The sequence below is a fragment of the Antennarius striatus genome, chromosome 15 (assembly GCF_040054535.1).
Source record: "Antennarius striatus isolate MH-2024 chromosome 15, ASM4005453v1, whole genome shotgun sequence".
In the NCBI taxonomy this organism is placed as follows: Eukaryota; Metazoa; Chordata; class Actinopteri; order Lophiiformes; family Antennariidae; genus Antennarius; species Antennarius striatus.
In genome coordinates, this window is record NC_090790.1 from 17,628,833 (window position 1) to 17,645,900 (window position 17,068).

Consider the following 17,068-nt stretch of genomic DNA (forward strand, 5'->3'; position numbering starts at 1 on the left):
CTCCAAGAAATGAAGCACGGAATACCTGGTCGGTGGGGTAATCATGGAAGAAGGGGTGAACTTAAAACAAACACAGACATACAATCTGGATGGGGGAGAGAGAAAGAGAAAGAATGACTCCATGTGAATTTTTAAACACTTCAAATTTGAAATGATGCCCTAATAAATGAAGGTGCATTGTTAAACTGTAATGGAATCCGTTTCAGCCAATCGTCACAGTGAAAATCTCACAGAGGTTCTGGATTTGAATCCCACAATTTACATTATTGGTGGATTTACAGCAATCGACCTGTCTGAGGTGAACCCAGGCCTTCGGGGTATTTCAGCCAGGAGGGTAACTATTTTTAACTGAAACTTTTGGATCATCCACTTCTAGTTCTAGACTCCTTCAGTGATTATAATTCAGAATTTAATACATAAACACTTTCAATTTGAAGAGTTTTCTGCTTAAACAAACGATCTTGACGCGTCCTCCACCGCTTTCTCCCACCCCAGGAGCCAATGTGTGGCCATTCACTCCAATAACTACATAACTCAGATGAATAGAACAATTTGGAAAATTGACATTTGGAAAGAAGCAACTTTGGTTAAAGTGAGCTGCTGCCTGTTTAATTGGCGATCAGGGCCCAGAGCCTCATGGATCGAGGATTCATTTAGAATCCAGACATGGCCTCTGGCATCTGCTCCAAGGCAACGGTGTCGATTTCAATGAGCGCATTGTTGTCTGCAAAAAAGGCTGGAGTGTTGCTGGAAATGTGCAAATAAATAAATAAATAAATAAAATTAAAATAAAATAAAGGTGGGAGCTGAGAGATAATTGAAACCCATTGTCTTGGAATGACGTGTGCGCACGGGCACACACACTTCTGTCATTTCTCAACAGGTCCACATGATCCCTCTCTCGCTCACTCACACACACACACACACACACACACACACACACACACACACACACACACACACACACACACACACTCACCCCCGCCCCCCCTCCCTCACTCCCTCTCTCCTACAGTCGTTGGCTGGCGCGCTCTCCGTCAAATAATTCCAGTCTCTCGCAGGAGGGCGCAGATCGTGGAGAGATCCCCACTCCCATCTCTCCCCCCTCCGCACTGCGTTTCGGTGAGTTGGCGGCTGCGTCGGCGGACACTAACCGGCCCACGAACACCTGGACGGACCGGCCCGTCGGAGACCGCGGGGACGCGTTCGGAAGACGCCAAATGTTCGAGACCCGCGGCCGCTGCCCCCAGACCCGATGGGGAGGGAGACGAGCAGAGCAGTGATGGGACAGTTTTCCGGAGGATGCTACTTGACTTTGGGCATCCTGGCGCTCCTCGCGTCCCGAGTCCCGGTCACGTTGGCGAGAGGTAAGTCAGCCCCGGTGGCGCCAAAAAAAGAACCAAATATAAAGGAGAAAACGCGCGTCACGGGAGATGAAAGAGCAGAAAACACGTCTTCATTGTTGTGGATTTATTTTGGGAGGTGTTTCCGTGAACAGTTTCCATGCGTAAAAAAAGTAAGCAGCTCCGCAGCTGCCTTCAAAATACGGCAAGTTTGTGTTTGCGGTGCGCCATGCGCTGTTGGCGCGGCGTGCCAGCGATGTGGGGGTTTTTTTCAGCGCTGTCATTAGATTGCGGTCGTTTGAGATGTTTGCACTCATTTTGCGCGTCATAATTAAGCCAATAAGGAAGTTGAAAGCAAGGAGAGCGTCCGCGTTCAGGCCCTTAGTTGTGTTTTTCAGCTGCGGAGGGATGGATGGATGAATGGATAGATGGACAGGAGTCCGACTGGGAAAGCAATGCTGGCCAATTTCTTTTGTCAAGTTTAATTTCCCTTTTCTGAAATTTTGCAATTACCACCCCGCATGTGGACGGTGGCTATTAACCGCATCAACTTACTGACGGAGAACTTACCCCGCCGGTGACGGTGCGTGAATCTGCAGAGGTTAGCTGCCTCCGGGTTCTATTTTGCTCCTGTGTTGTCAGAACAAAAAAAAAAATTTTTTTTCTTTTCTCCACATAAAACACAGTTTGCTCCCGAGGTTTTGATTAGATGCCTGTGATCGCTGGAGGGCAACTTATAATTAATACTGGTTGCTTTGAACGCTGTGGATGCTTTTTATTTTGATTTCCCAGGCATGTGTTCCCATGTGAGGGGAACAGAAAGCCAATTGTTCCAGTGGGTATTCAAGTTGTGGAGAATATACTGTCAGTTGTGACGTAGGTGTGTATGTGTATGTGTGTGTGTGTGTGTGTGTGAGGAATTGCAGAGCTTGCTTCCAATCCTTTGGCATCTGTTTGTCTGTAAACATTTTCTTGTCATAACTCATAAACGGTTCAGAGTTTTTTGGAGAAACGCAAACAGGAGCTGTGCCTCTTGGTGTTTTTGCTTTTTCTTGAAATGATTCGACTATTCTTGCAGCTCCTTTTGAAGAACATCGTTTATGCTCTGTGTTTTTGTTTTTTCTTTGACAGATTCTTCAGGCAGGAATGACATCACTTCCTATCATTTATGTTTTTTTGTGTTTGCATTTCTGTGGCGACAATCTGGTGTTGGGCTTGTCCTCCAAAGAGAGTCGGGTTATTATTCAGAGCATATCAGGGCCTATCTCTTTCTAATTTGAACATCTACATGTCATTAGTTTGCGTTTTGATATTCATGAAGATCCATTCAGTTCAATTTTGTCTAAAGTTTTACATTTGATGAGCGAATGGATTGTCATGAAACCTTTCTATTCCAATCAAGTAGATCTAATCTGACCTATTGACATCCATTTAGCCGACATAGTCGCATATTTAAAAAATGCATTTGCAAGTCAATTAAGTTAACCCTTGAGATTTTAAGATGTGAAAATAAGCTTTAGCTTCGAACTTGAATCGCACAAATATTACAGGAGAATCTTCAAGGTGACATTTTATGCAGGGGTTGGGATGTTTATTTTTTTTAAATTATGGTGCATTCAAGAGTGTAACCATTCAAAACTGGCTGCATGTTGCATTTACATAACTGTTTTTCCACAGTGGAAACATTTCCATGTGAAAAACATTCGTCAGGTGGGGTCTGCTTACCTGACTGGCTTTAAAATAAATATTTAGATCAAAAAAATATTACAGAGAAACGAGATTAAATGAGAAAAGCAAAAGATGTAAAACATGCATGGTTGAAATTAAAACCCTCTCTCTCTTGCCACATCCACTTAAAGATCTCTGCACGTGGTAATTTAATTAATCAACCCAAGTGTATTTGTGTTTTGCAAGGCTGAGATGGTGTTTCTCATCAGCGAGCACACAATTTAAAGTTCAGCACACCGAGAGAGCACCAAGGACAAACTTAGAATTATTGCCTACAGCTGGATTCAGGCAGGAGACGAGGGTGATGAAATGTTGTGTAGTGAACGTATTGGAGGTGTTTGCTGTGTAATCATTGAACCAGCAGTGTTGTTGAGTCATCTGCGTGAAGAGCTGTGACTTTTTTCCATGTGTTCATCAGCACTCTAAATTAATTTATTTATAGATCATTCATGCGAAAACAGCTTTTCGTTTAGAAAAAAAAACTAAAACGCGTGGGTTCGTGCAGAGATCCTGCGACAAAAGCATCACAGGCATCTAGCAGATTAAGCCTGCGGTGCGTAAATTACAATCCATTAATTTGTAGACTCACTGTTGTGATTTTTTAATCCTTTTAGTCTGTAAAATATTAAAAACTCCAGCCAGTCGTCATGTTTTGTCCTGTCGGTTCGATGAAATCCATGCTTGGTGTCCTTGCTGAAAAAAATGACTTCAATAAAGTTCAATCAACAAGTGAGTCCACCATCGCATCCTTGAATTTCCAGTCGGCCGTGCATCCCGTTGCCATGGCTACGGGATGCAGGATACCAAACCTACGGTGTATTAATGCAGAGTGAAAATGGGCCTACAACAAATGAACTATATTTAGACTTGTATGATTAAAGGGACGGTAAACTCATTTTAAAGTAATATATATTTTGTTTAGCATTATGAAAAAATAAAAATAAAAAACTTTCCAGAGTCCTGCATCATCCCTGGTGTCAGGAAACCTCAAAATCTACGCTGTAGCAGCTCCGTCACATGGGGTAATGCGTCGTTGGTGACGCAAAGATAGGAACCTGTCTTTCTTCAAAATACCTTCTGGAAAGATTGGAGAGCAACGATAAACAGGGTAAAAATGACCAAAGATCTAAGAATCTGCCATGAGCACCCCCCCACCCCCCGGATGATTTTGAAAGAGATTTGAAGGTAAGATCCCTGTGAACCCAGCTGGGTTCACAGGGAAATCCTCTTCTGTATCTGATGATAATGACTTGATTTCAGATGAATTTGTGATAAATAAATGTGAAGATGCTATCTTTTTATGTTGTAGCTAGCTGTATATTTATATAATGGCGCTGATATGGATGTCCACGATTGTGTCACTTCCGCTGTGAGGGAGCAGATCAAAATTTATGATATATTTTGTTTGTCCAAGGTCCTCATTGATCATAAAAAAAAAAAAAAGCCTCCAAAACTTTTGTTTAATGATGTACTTCAAATAATACCCCGGGTTCATTTTGACTTTACTGTCCCTTTAATGTTCGCTGAAAACAACAGTTTTAATTTTCTAGGTCAATCGCTCACCGATTTTTAAGAATAAAAAAGAATAAATTGGGCCCTGGGCCACAACGAAGTTAGAAAATGCTGACTGATGGATTAAGTTGTTAATCTTTTCATGGAATTTATGGACGGCATGCAGAAGAATGCCGGCATTATTCTCCGATATGGGATGCTGGTGGGCGGAACCAACTAATTGGATTGACTGCTTGATTTTTAACATCGGCGAGGCCCCGCTGGTCTTTTGCAAGGATGAAGTCAATAAATGCACTCCTGACATGACAGCACTGTTTAGTCATCTAACCAGAGGACGCCAGGAGTCCAAACTCATGCAGGGCAGTAGGAGATGCAGAGGCCTACTGTGCTTCGCCATGGATGCTTTAAATGCAGGTTTAATCTTCCAGAATGACACCATCACAGTCTAATAGCGCAGCAAGTACCACAAGATGCTAACCCGGGAGCTTAAATGTGCCTTTAATTCAACAAAATCCGACAAGCCCCCCCGGTGCCTTGGCGCTACAGACTGTTGTACGTCCTTCTACTAAAAAAAGCATCCTTGTTCGGGCACATGTGGGGAAAAAAAAACAAAAAAAATGGAGACAGAAACCGAGAGAAGTGAGTGAGGAATAAAGGGCAACGGAGTCTTCTCTGCCATGTTTTATTTATCTCAAAAAAGTGACTGCCAGAGTCTTTCTCAAGCACCGGCTTTGATTTAACTGACATTTCATACAAGATGAATTCACAAGCGCCGTTGAGCTCGCTATCCACGGTCGTTTCTATTCCGTAGAAGACGGCACTGTGGTCATATTGCCCAGTTTCACTGCTGCATTATTCAAAGGGAACCCATTTCTTCAACCAGTGCACCCCCCCCCCCATCCCTCCTCTCCCAACATGTCTTCTCTGCATTCGGAGGGAACAAAGCTCAGCAGCAGGCCAAACAAAGGCAAGGAATATTGTCTACAGAGAAAGCAGACTGCTGCAATACAAACATGGGGAATGATTGAGAATGGTATCCACAAAAAAGAAAGTTTGCACGGATGTAAACACACAAACAGTGATAAAGTGTATTGAGTCTTGGTTGGACAATGAGGTGCAGCAGAAATTAACTGTCTATTGTCTTTTCTTCTGTTGGATATTGAGACTTTGGAATGTGGTCAATAGATACGCTTCTGTACATGATATTCCCAAGAGAGGCTGGATTGATTGGAACGGAATCCCTTTGTTCTCTCCACTGAAAAACAACACTTTCATTATAAGTCTGTTGATGTAGCGTCATAAAGTTCCGCACTGTTCCTTTGTGGTTATGCACAGATTAATGGACGTCTTTTCTGCTTTTTTGCAAGCGGCATTTCTTTGTTTTGGAATATTTACTCTAATGAGATTTCTTATTCAGAGTTGGCATTTCTTATGAATGTCCAGTCAGGTTTGTGTCTGCCTCTGTCCTGGACACAGACAGACCATAATAGGTCATAATGAACGGGTATCTTCTGAGTCCCGTCTGATGCAAATGCTTGACTAAATGCCTCTTTTTGAAAGCAGCTAAATAAGATAAGGCAGGATTTAATTCACTATATTTGAATGCAAATGCTCAGTATGTAAATGTTCATTATAAAAACACTTGTCTTCTGTCTCCAGTGTTCATTAGATCTCTGTCAAATGTTAAAACTGTCCCGCTAAATGTTCTGTTCTTTATCTTTGAAGATCCAGTCTTACATCTGCCAGCAGCCAGCGAAGGATGGCAATAAACTGATATGGGTTTGATCAGGTTTGTTTCAACCAATACGGATCAATTAAAACACAATCTGATCGGCCTTGATAGTGATTTCTGGCGTTAGCTCGGGACATCAGTGGGTGATGAGCACCTGTGATTACATTTCCTACTTTCAGCATCATTTTAACGTGCTACACGAGGAGCGGATGGTTGCGTCAGGGCTTCATGATGTCAGACGCTGGTGTCTGTGTCAGCTCAGATGCTGACAGAGTGATGGGGTGTCGGATGTTGCCGATTCGCCCGCCTCGGGTGGGTTCGTCTCTCGGCCTTGTCTCGACAGCCTTGAGGCTTTCACCTAACAGTCAGCGTTTGCTGTCATGCGTTTTCCAATAGCGCTGAAAGGGAAGCCTTGGAGATAACGGCGCATCCACAATGCACCGCTGGACGCCTCGCTGGCTAAATCAAGGACGTCGCCCACAAAGGCAAGGCTCACACCATGCACCATTCGCTTCAATGCCAAACAACCCCTCACGTCCCCACCCCCCAAACATCTCTCCTGGTTTATCCCTACGAGTCGCACCTTTTGTTACCGCTGAAGCGTTTTTATTTCACCGCTTCTCCCGTGAAATTCCTGTTCGATGTAATGGGTTGTTGCCATGACAAATGTTTAGGTTCTGGTCTCATTTCTCAACTCACCTGACTGGAAGAGAAAGACGGGGGCCCTGAGCCTGGAGAGGAGAGGCACAACGAGGAATTGAGGGAACATCAGTGGGAAAAGGCAGAGGGAAAGACGGATAGTAGGGTTACAGTGCAGAATACTTAAGTATTTCATGTTATCAGTGACTGCCACGGCAGTTTGTCACTAACAGCAAGCACCTGTCACTGCTCTCCCCGATGAATTAATTTCAAGAGTAATCAAAAGCAAATACATATTTAATGACTTCTGGATTAAAGTAGGGCCTGGGTGTTTGTTTACGAGCGCTTTTGACATGCAGACGTGAACGTGTTCGCATCGGTTTTGGCGCCCCGTGCCAGGAAAAAATATGATGAAAGTAAATCAGAGAGAAAACATTTAGACGTGGGCGTCGGCATTGAGACTTCAACGCGGGGACACAATGCGGGGTAATAATGACACCAAACGTATCGGAAACACTTCAAAAAAAAATGACAAATGTAAGAAATCCACAGAGGTGAAGATGTGATTGATTGTCTTGTTAGCGAGTCTCAGGACTAATGCAGCCCTCGCATCCTATACATCACGGAGCTCCTGCTGTCACTGCTGGATATGCAGCAGGTATCAGCCTTGTTAGCTTTGACGTCGCTCGTGTCGAATGGCGAGAGGCCGCCAAAGCGATGATAAATGTTTCAGACGAGTGCAAAAAAAAAAAAAAAATTGACATAGAGCTGTACGTCCTCAAATACGACACAATATGAATGAATGCGCTTTCCACTTGGTTGAAGATCTCATTTGGTGTTAGGGCCTGTTTCTTGTCTCGGAGCACCACTTTTGAAAGCTTTATCCCTTTTCCTCGCGTGCACACCCCCCCTCCCCCTTTTTAGAGAATTTACGTGAGGTTTCGCCCTCCGCCTTCCTTCAGCCAGAACGGATTCAGCCAGCAAAGACCATCCCTGGCTATATTTCATTCAGCCCTGTCTGCTCTCAATGGCCGTTTGGTGCTTTAGTGAGTGTCAGAGGTGCAGGATGTGGTTTAAGAGTCCCTCTCAGAGTATGAAGCCTACATAATACCTCTCTGCAGTCGTGTGAGACTGGATATTGTAAAAACAACAAAGCTCTGTCATTCATATCGTAAAACGGAGAGCGGCTGTCCGTTTGTCTCGGAAAGGTATTTGTCAGAATAAATAATCGGCACTGCAGGCCGAGGGCAAAGATTCAGAAGCAAGGTTAGAGGTTTTTCCTAATTTGAAGAAATCTATCATGTTAAAGGGGTAAATGTTACTAAATGGAACGCAGCCAAAACGTGTCTGTCCAAGTCAGGTTGGACAGATTGTAAGAAGCGGTTGTTTAACAAGGAGGACGTCAGCTTGAACAATCCAACACTATTTTACAACGTCGGTGGAGCAGAAAAGTAACTTAACCTGATTTGAGTGACAGATAACTTGATCCAAACAGACTGAATCAAACACCTCAAGCATAGACGAACCTCCTTTAAATATCCCCCCACCCCCCAAGGTCATCCCTCAGAAGAACTTTTTGAACATCTAGAAATAAAAGAAAATGCTTGATTTAATTTTCTTCTAGTCATTTTATCAATAATTACTTTACTGCTGAGTGTATACACCAAGTGAAAACTTGTTATATGTCACTTTAACCTTTACTTGGAAATTTATTACAACGCTTTGGGATAAGAAGAAAATGTTTGCAAGTCACCAACTCTTCCTCTGCGGTATCTAGTAGTCATGTTTTTTTTTTTAAATTAATGATCTAAATAAACAACACAGAGGTTAATGAAGCTTAAAGTCGCCTTATGAGTCACCTCAAAATTTAATAACAGTTCAATTGATTGTGTCAGAATGTATTTAGACCCGCATGGCATAAGGCACACGTGGTTCATTACCCACATGTCCAGAATAAACGGCGTCACCTCGCTGGGGGTCCTGAGCCTGCACTTTTTCCTCGGTGAGATCATTTCCGAGGTTTGAGTCAGATTGTGGTGTTTTTTTGCTGAGCAAAAAGAGCAAACTCCGTGGGAGAAAAATCACACCTGTGTTTGGTGGAGATGCTCAGAGCCACGCTGCATTTTTGCTCTGCTCATTTCTTCTGTTTGTCTTTGCTGTTTCCTCTTCCTCTGTGGTTTTTACGTGGCAGTGAAAAACAGAATGTCAAACTCAGGGTTCAAAAGGTCACCAAAGAGTCTGTGGTCCCCAAAACCAGACTACAGTACCACCATCTCTGACTCATGCTAATGCCTCTGCTAGCTTTTAATGACATACGTCCTTCATTTGCTCCCATCTTCTGCCAGATGGTCGGTCATATTGATGTAAGGATTCTATTTCTGCATCTGAGTTACATTTATATAAAAAAGGATGAAAATAAGGTTACATCAAATATTATTTTACCAACATTTTCCCCATGAAATCCCTTCCATCTGGCGCATCATCAGTGTTTAGTCTTGGAGATTTAAACTTCACAAGAGGTTGAAGTGGGTTCTCCTGCTTTCGGGACGCCGTTGCAAGGTTACGCATGTGTTGCTTTGATGAGGTTCCCCTTCATCCGAAGACTGCCTTTTGTCATCAAGATAGATAACATCTATCCCGTGCATCGATGTGGCCGCATCCATTGAAGCCACTTTTGTTTCACCTCACTGACGGCACGATCAATAAATAGCTTTGCCTATTTCTGCTTCATTTCATCTCAGCTGGGTTGAAGCTGACGACGATGCCGTATCTCTTAAATTAAAGCTCCTGTGTACATATATCTATTATTAAACTGGTGTTATTCTGTTATTGTCATCATGTATATCCGTGAAGCCACAGTTTGAGTTGTTGGTAATACTGTACGGCTGCAAGCTATAGAGCACCACTGCCATCCAAAAACTATTAAAAACACATTAAACTGCCACGCTGTCACGCTGGGTGATATGCTTCTCCATTGCAATCATCACTGTGGGGAGTATCTTACTCCAAAAAAACCCACCATGACATGGTGTTACCATGCTGGCGTGCCCATTTCCATATTTAAAACTAATTGCTCATTTGGAAATCAAAGGGGAATAAACACATTTCCTTTTGCCAGTTGGTTCAATGCATCAAAAGACTTATCAGAGAGGGACATTCTATGATCTGGTTTCACTTATTGGAAGTCTTAAAGTTTGGGGAAGTTGTAGAAGTTATGCAGTAAATCGATGATAACATGTTCTGTTGTCTTTTCCACCGTGGCCACCAGGGGGCGTGGGATGCATTACCCTCCATATAGTTGCAGTTGGAATTTGAAGACACATAAAACACAGAAGAAGCTCAGTTTAACTATTCAAAGTCTGAATCTCAAATCGGCATCATTAGTATTCTTTGTTGATCTGGAACATATCTTGGATCCGGTCCACATTTTGATCTTATGTGGATGAAGTTGTGAGCAAGAATCCCATGATTGCTCCGATCTCTCAATGGGAAAGAGTTCTTTTTAAAATAATGATGATCTGGATTGTCACCAGAATCTAATGGACCATTCTGGCCAGACCCGACTGCTTTGAGTTATATCATTGTTGTTTTTCAAGTGTCTGGCAAACAGACAGACAAACCAACAAAACATAAACCTGGGCCAATATGTTTATATAATTCAGCATCTTTATATTTAAATGCCGATCCAGATTTGATTCTGGATTGAGTTAATGCGTACAGAGGTGCCGTCTTCAGTTTTTAGTTGTACCTCGCTTCCAGGTTGGGACCTCAACAGTGTTCTCAGTCTGTCGACCAATGACGGGTGTCATTTTTTTAAAGGGATTACAAGATAAGTCAAGTCATTCACAACTTATCAAAAATATCAGGGCGCTTCTCGGCGGAGCTTCCAGAAAATGGATTTCCAATTTGAAGCATTTGAACTTTGTGATCCGGTCTGTTGTATGAAGTCCAAATGAGAGGTGTACAATAACTCTTGACGTTGTGAAATGTAGTCTGCTCGTTCATTAAGGGGTGTTGTCAGGAGACAGACCAGAAACATCTGTAAAACAGCGTGTATTAGAGGCTAGGCTCAGATATCTACTGTATTTCCGCTGGATGACTCTGGCAATTGTCAGGCTGTCATGGGCTCCAGCCCCGGTGCACACGTGTACTGACAAGATCCCCATTCAACGCGCTGAATCGTAGAAGTGTCTGAAATTGAAATGTCAGCTTGAAATGAACATGCTTTGAATTAGAATGTGAAAATCGAGGAGACAGGCCGTCGCGCCGCAGCGTCTCGTGTTGACATTTTTTGTTTACATGGTGTTTACCGACTCCGTCAAAAACCCCCGATGGTGGATTTTTTTTTTTTCTTTGACCCGTCTCTTCGGTCTTTTTGTCGGTATCTTAATGAGTCTCATTCTCCAACGCACCATCCTTAGCTCTGCTAATGTGTAGGTATCCTTCTCATTTGCGTTTGTGTGTGTGTGTGTGTGTGTGTGTTTGTGTGTGTGTGTGGCTGTATTGCAAAACAAGGCCTGATAAAATGAGAGGATAAAACCCAATTACCCAGTAGGCAGTCCTGAGTCATCTCCTATTTGTTCCAGCCAGGAGTCTTACTCTTTATCTCGACTTGTATAGTTTACTCAAAGACCACCGTGGCTGATTGTAATCTGTGGGTGAAAAGAAATTAGATGGGGAAAAAAATGGAAGAAGAAGGGAGAAGTGAAAGCGTGAGCTAATCGATGCCAAGCGGTTCGCACACTGGGATTCTCCTTTCTCTTCAGTATAATCTTCCAATGTGATTGTGAAGTTTGAGAGCGCCGGGTTTTCTGAGGGGACCAATTAAGGAACGGCAGGGCGAGAGCCTGAACTGTTTGGCTCCCCTAATAGCCCACAGGCTGGAGTGGTCCGGATCCATAGTCAGTCGATAGCGCAGGCCTCCCTGGTCTCACCCGCTGAATGTCAACAATCAAACCCTACATGGTAAAAGGAACAACGCAGTAGGCGGTATATATAGCATATATTTGACCGCAACATGGTGAAATGTTTCCGTCGCCTCTTGATCTTTAGTGAATAAAATACATGTGACTTTATTCCTTTCTTTACAGAGTGTTTCTTGAATACATTAGATGTATTTGTTGGTTTCTGCTGACCTACAGACTGTAGGATGACCTACAGGAAATATAGGTTGGTTTTCCAGACCGATTGGAGCAGACTCTTAAGACAGAACGGGAAGCGATGGCGTCGTTAACTCTCTCTGAGGGATCTCGTAGTCTCCCGAGGTTTGGGCTTTGGAATATCATGTGACCTCTTCGATCTAATCAATAACCATAGATATCATTTACCAAGTCCTACAGTCACATAAGACTTTAAATTATTGGTCTCTGTGTTGTTTTCGTGGAGATTTTGTCTCCTTTTTATATGTGTGGATTTAAATGTGATACAGAAGAACGATTGATTAAATGATTTTTACATGTCTGTGATTTTCCTGCTGCTTTTTTCGAGTACAGCTTTGCATTGATATGCTACGATGCTATAATAAAGTTAGCATCTTGCCTGCAGGACTATTCATGACCTGGAGCTATGAAGCAAACCATTTCACCACATATAATAGAAGACAATATAACAATATTTGAAGCTTGGGTTTCATGTGAGTGCTGATTTCATATTATTTCCGCCTGTCTCTTTTCACAGTGACTAAAACACACCTCTTTTATTCCCTCTGCTGTGTCGTTTCTTTTCAGCAGCCTATTAGCACCTTCTGGAAATTGACTATATTACTGTGCTATTTTGTGAAATGGTGGGAAATCTGTCTGCCTTCCTCTTCCCCGCTGCATGCCTGAAAATAAGAATGAAGGCAGCGACAGAAATGCAGATTTATTTATTTTTTACAAGTTGTTGGGGCATAAAATTGGGAAAAACAAAACTGGACAGGTTTCTTTTATTTTACGAATGACTTGAATGGAAAAAGAAAGTAATATTCTGAATGCTTTGCGTGTCTATAATGCAATCAATGAGACGTGTTGATTCTGCTTCTTGTCCTTGTTGTTGCACCGCCACCACTTCATATCGGTTTACCCTTTCTCAGCAGGGTTTTACAGTGCGAGGAGATAGAAAGCGAACCAGGCTACTGTATTTGTTTGGTGTCGTGACTTCCTATTGCTTCCTTTTGTTTGGTGATTGGTCGGAAGTCAGTTAGTTGGTTTGTTGACAAGTTAACTCAATCGTAAATCGATTTCCACAAAACTTGTTGAAAGGATGGATGACAAGAAGAGGTGATGCACCTTGTTTCGAAGGAGAACTTCCAGAAACCCAAACTCTGCTTCTGCCATCCGTCCAGATCTACATTTTGGTGTAGATCCGGATGAACGAGGAGGAGGTGTGCGGCCTCAGTCACTGAATGTGGTTCTAGTTTCATGTTTTATGCTTAATCAATAACATTTAAGATTGCACTCATTTTTAAAATAAAATTTAAAAAATGTTGAATATTTTTGACAATCTGAGGACAAAGGGAATTCCTGTGATAACATAGCGGACACAAAGCCCTCAACATAAAAAATTCAGTTGTTGTTTTTCCCTCTTTTCCAAATTGTATTTTGCATGCATTGAGTTGTTTTCACTGTTGATCTGCTCAAAGTGGAACTTTTCTCTCACCTCAAATCAAAGTTTAAATGGTCTATAAAGCTCTGTTTGAAAGCCAGCGGGGGATAAATATTCAGATTGCAGCAGTCCGGTGTGGAAAACTCGATGCTTCCACTGAGAATTATGTTTTTCAGCCAAGCACGAAGCGTGTTGTAAAAAAGTTAGATTTATGAAATGAAAAGTATTTGCATACTGATTCAATCTATGTTTTCCAGTGAGGCTTACAGGCTTATGGGTGAATGTGGTTTTAATATTTTGCACAGTACTCTGAATTATTAAAAGTCTGACCTCTTGAAATAGTCCAACACTGGAAAAAGAATTAATTGAGACTTGTATGTAGAACATGTAAAGCACAGCTTTTGGAAAAAAAAGCATATTATGTGAAGACTTGCTGAATTATCAGCTTGTAGCAAACATGTAGCTGAACTCGACTGCAGAGGAAGATAACTTATTGTGAACAGAGCTAAAAATATAATCAAATATTTATCGGCATCTTTTTTCAGAAACAACTGCTAAATTTTTTATGCTGTCATCCAGTTATACCAGGACAAACATGGTAAATAAGAGTTTACTGTTGTATTAAATACAGTCAAAATTATATGTCGCCTTTTAAATTAGGAAACGGTTCCCTGAAATGTCCTTGTTCACTGCTCATCTTCCTCGTTCTCGTAGCATCTTCCTCGCTCTCTCTGATTATTCATCATTCTGTCCAAGTCTTCCTCATTCTCTCAGATTCTTTCTCATTCTCTCTGATTCTTCCTCTGCTGCCTCTTCCCGTCTTCTTCGGCCCATGTGAGACTACAGACATGTTACCATTCCTTCCATCTTGGCGGAGGTTTGGAGCTGCTGCTCGTTTCTCATTCATTCCCTCCTGCTTTGAAACCACAACCGGTGGATCAATCTGTCGCTGGAACCAATCTTCAAATCACCTCCTCAGTGAAGGACGGTGCTCTGCTCCGTTAGCCTTTCTTCATCTTTAGCCTCCTCACCTCTGTCTGTTTGATTCTTTGTTTATTTGTTTGCGCTGCAACAGGTTTCATTTTTAGGAGTGAATAGCTAGTTTTATTTCTGTGGACTGGAATCACAATTAATTTGTAATTCACTATGAGTGTTTCAATCTGGCAATCACGTCTGACATTACGGTGGTTCCGTTTGGTTCAGAGATTCTGAAATGTTTCTGGAAATACAGATCTGGTTTATTGTTATTTAAGTATACATTATGACGTGTTTCTCATTGCACATTCACAACAGCAGGCTGTTTGCCTCCATGCCTTATTGTTGTACTATTTCTAAGTTTGGCAGTTTATGGTTTTCGATCAAATTTCATGAAATAATGAAATCCTCCATTTCATTACTAATTTAGGAAGAGGAATAAAAAAGTGGAGCAATGAACTTCTAGGTGGAAACTTCCAGGTATAAACACGACTGCTGATGAACTTATGAGATGATTTTGCTGTTAATATTCTTTTGTGCTCATTCTGTGGGAGTCAGTCCGGTTATATTCATGCTCTCTCCAGACAGAGAGAGTTTGAATTTTAAATTGACGGAAATACATGCCTAAACCTTTGATTCCCCCTTCTTTTTTTTCCCCTCTCCTCTGCAGGTAGCAGAGCATTAACCTTTTGCCAGTGATTTCATAATGAGGGCTGGGGTGGTGGGAGTCTGGTACCCTTACGGTACATCACCAAGCTCCAGTAGCTCCTCTTCTCTCCACTGTGAACCTCCTAATTCAGGCAAAAATGAGGGCACAGTGAAGGTGGCTGAGTTTGATCAAGAGAGGCTCTCCAGTTGCAATTTATGGCAAAAATCAACGCTAAAGACTTTATGATCAGACAAAGGGAAACCTGAAGTCAGCATTAAGACATGGAGATCAGGAGCTCCAGACAGAGGCCTGCTGTTTTGGGTCCCGTTGACTTCTGGAGTATCCCTGCCAGTACCTGGAATCCCTTATACCCAGCTCTACTTTCATCCAGTGCTCCATTCTCCCTCTCTTGTAATAAAATTGTAATTTCAGTCGTAAAATAAGTCATCAAATATGTTGTAGAACTGCCTTTAAGGAGGGGAGGCAGTGAAATAAGATCACCTGGAGAAAATGAAATAAATGGAATATCAGAGCAGTGTGCGAGAATAGAAGAACAGAATTAGCTGCTAAAATTGACCTTAATGAAAAAGAGAGAAGATCATTCATGTATCACATCAGCGCCTTAGAAAATAAAGAGGATATAGTTTGTTAAAATCTGGGTTTAAGATCCTGGGTTAGTCACCGGTTGTTTGGCGAGTTTGCATGGCTAAACTAACCAATGTTATCTGTGATGGTAAAAAGAAAAATACACACGAGTTAAGACCAACTTAGCCATTATCTAATTGCCTTCAGAGGCTAAGCTGGTTTCATCAAGCCATCCCGTTTACACACAGGAGAGAGTTTTGTCTTGGCTGCCATGGAAACCACTTTATTTAGTGATTTCTAGGTGAATGTCTTTTTATTATTCGGTGAGAAACAACACCTGCTAAAAGTGTTGTCAGTGTGCTGTCGCCGTGATTTCACATCAGTGTTTTTAACCGGTCGCCGGAGACCATATGCTGTTTAATGAAAAGTAGCGTGGTTCATATTTAGGATGAGTGTCCCGTTGGTGGGTAATTGCCTCTGAAACCCCGATGAACTGCAGCTGAATTAAATGCAGCAATTTGCAATAGAGGGAAAGGGAAAAATTGGATCATAACTATGTCAGAGATGTTTGACAGCGCACAGATATTTTATCCGAGATAAAAAGATAATGATGAAATTATGAATCCGACTAATCAGCCATCTGCTCGCTCTCATTTCACTGGGGTCCCCGGTTGCTTTGCGAAACGCGTTACAAAGCTGATGGGTGGCAAGTTTTAAGAGCTCTGCCTAACCTTTTGCGGGAAGACTAAGAATAAATGCTTCAATAAAGCGCTTTTGACGCCTGCTAGCTGTTGCTAGCTGGACATTCAGACGGTGCACTGGTGTGGAAAGGTCACTTGTCCCGACCATATGGGTAATTGGGCCTAAAATGCCACCTGGCTTGTTTTCTGCCCACAAGATGCTCTGGCTGCCGTGAACCTTTGCAGACATCCTATTATGTCCAACATATAGAGCGGCAGTTATGTTCACGATTCACGTAACCGTAGCAGCAGATATACAGACTGCTGATATGTTGTTAGTTTTAAAGGCTAACACTTTTAGATACTAGATTATTATGTGGGAACACACACGGGCTAAAGTTTAATTCTCAGTGGGAAGCAGAAGGGTCATTTACTTTAGTGCTAATCCATGACCCCTCGCTCCTTATGTCTGGATTTCTTTTCTATTCTGCTTTCTGTATCTAAAAAGTCCCTATAATATAAGGTTAAAGTTAAAGCAGCAGACAAACAGGGTATCAGAGAAGAAGAAGAAGTCATCTCATCCCTCATTTCACGAGATGTCAGAGATCACCTACGAGAAGACTTCCTGTTGCCTTCATCACAT

At 42.2% G+C, this 17,068-nt stretch overlaps 1 protein-coding gene across 1 annotated transcript in view; it reads left to right on the forward strand.

Annotated features, from left to right (window-relative positions):
- Nucleotides 1-1,177: 1,177 nt before the first annotated feature.
- LOC137608557 (netrin receptor UNC5D-like) overlaps nt 1,178-17,068 on the forward strand; it is a 116,910-nt gene continuing 101,019 nt past the window's right edge. The window contains exon 1 of the mRNA XM_068335031.1: nt 1,178-1,367. Within this exon, the coding sequence (XP_068191132.1) occupies nt 1,256-1,367 (112 nt within the window). The 5' untranslated portion in view covers nt 1,178-1,255. The remainder of the gene's footprint in view (nt 1,368-17,068) is intronic.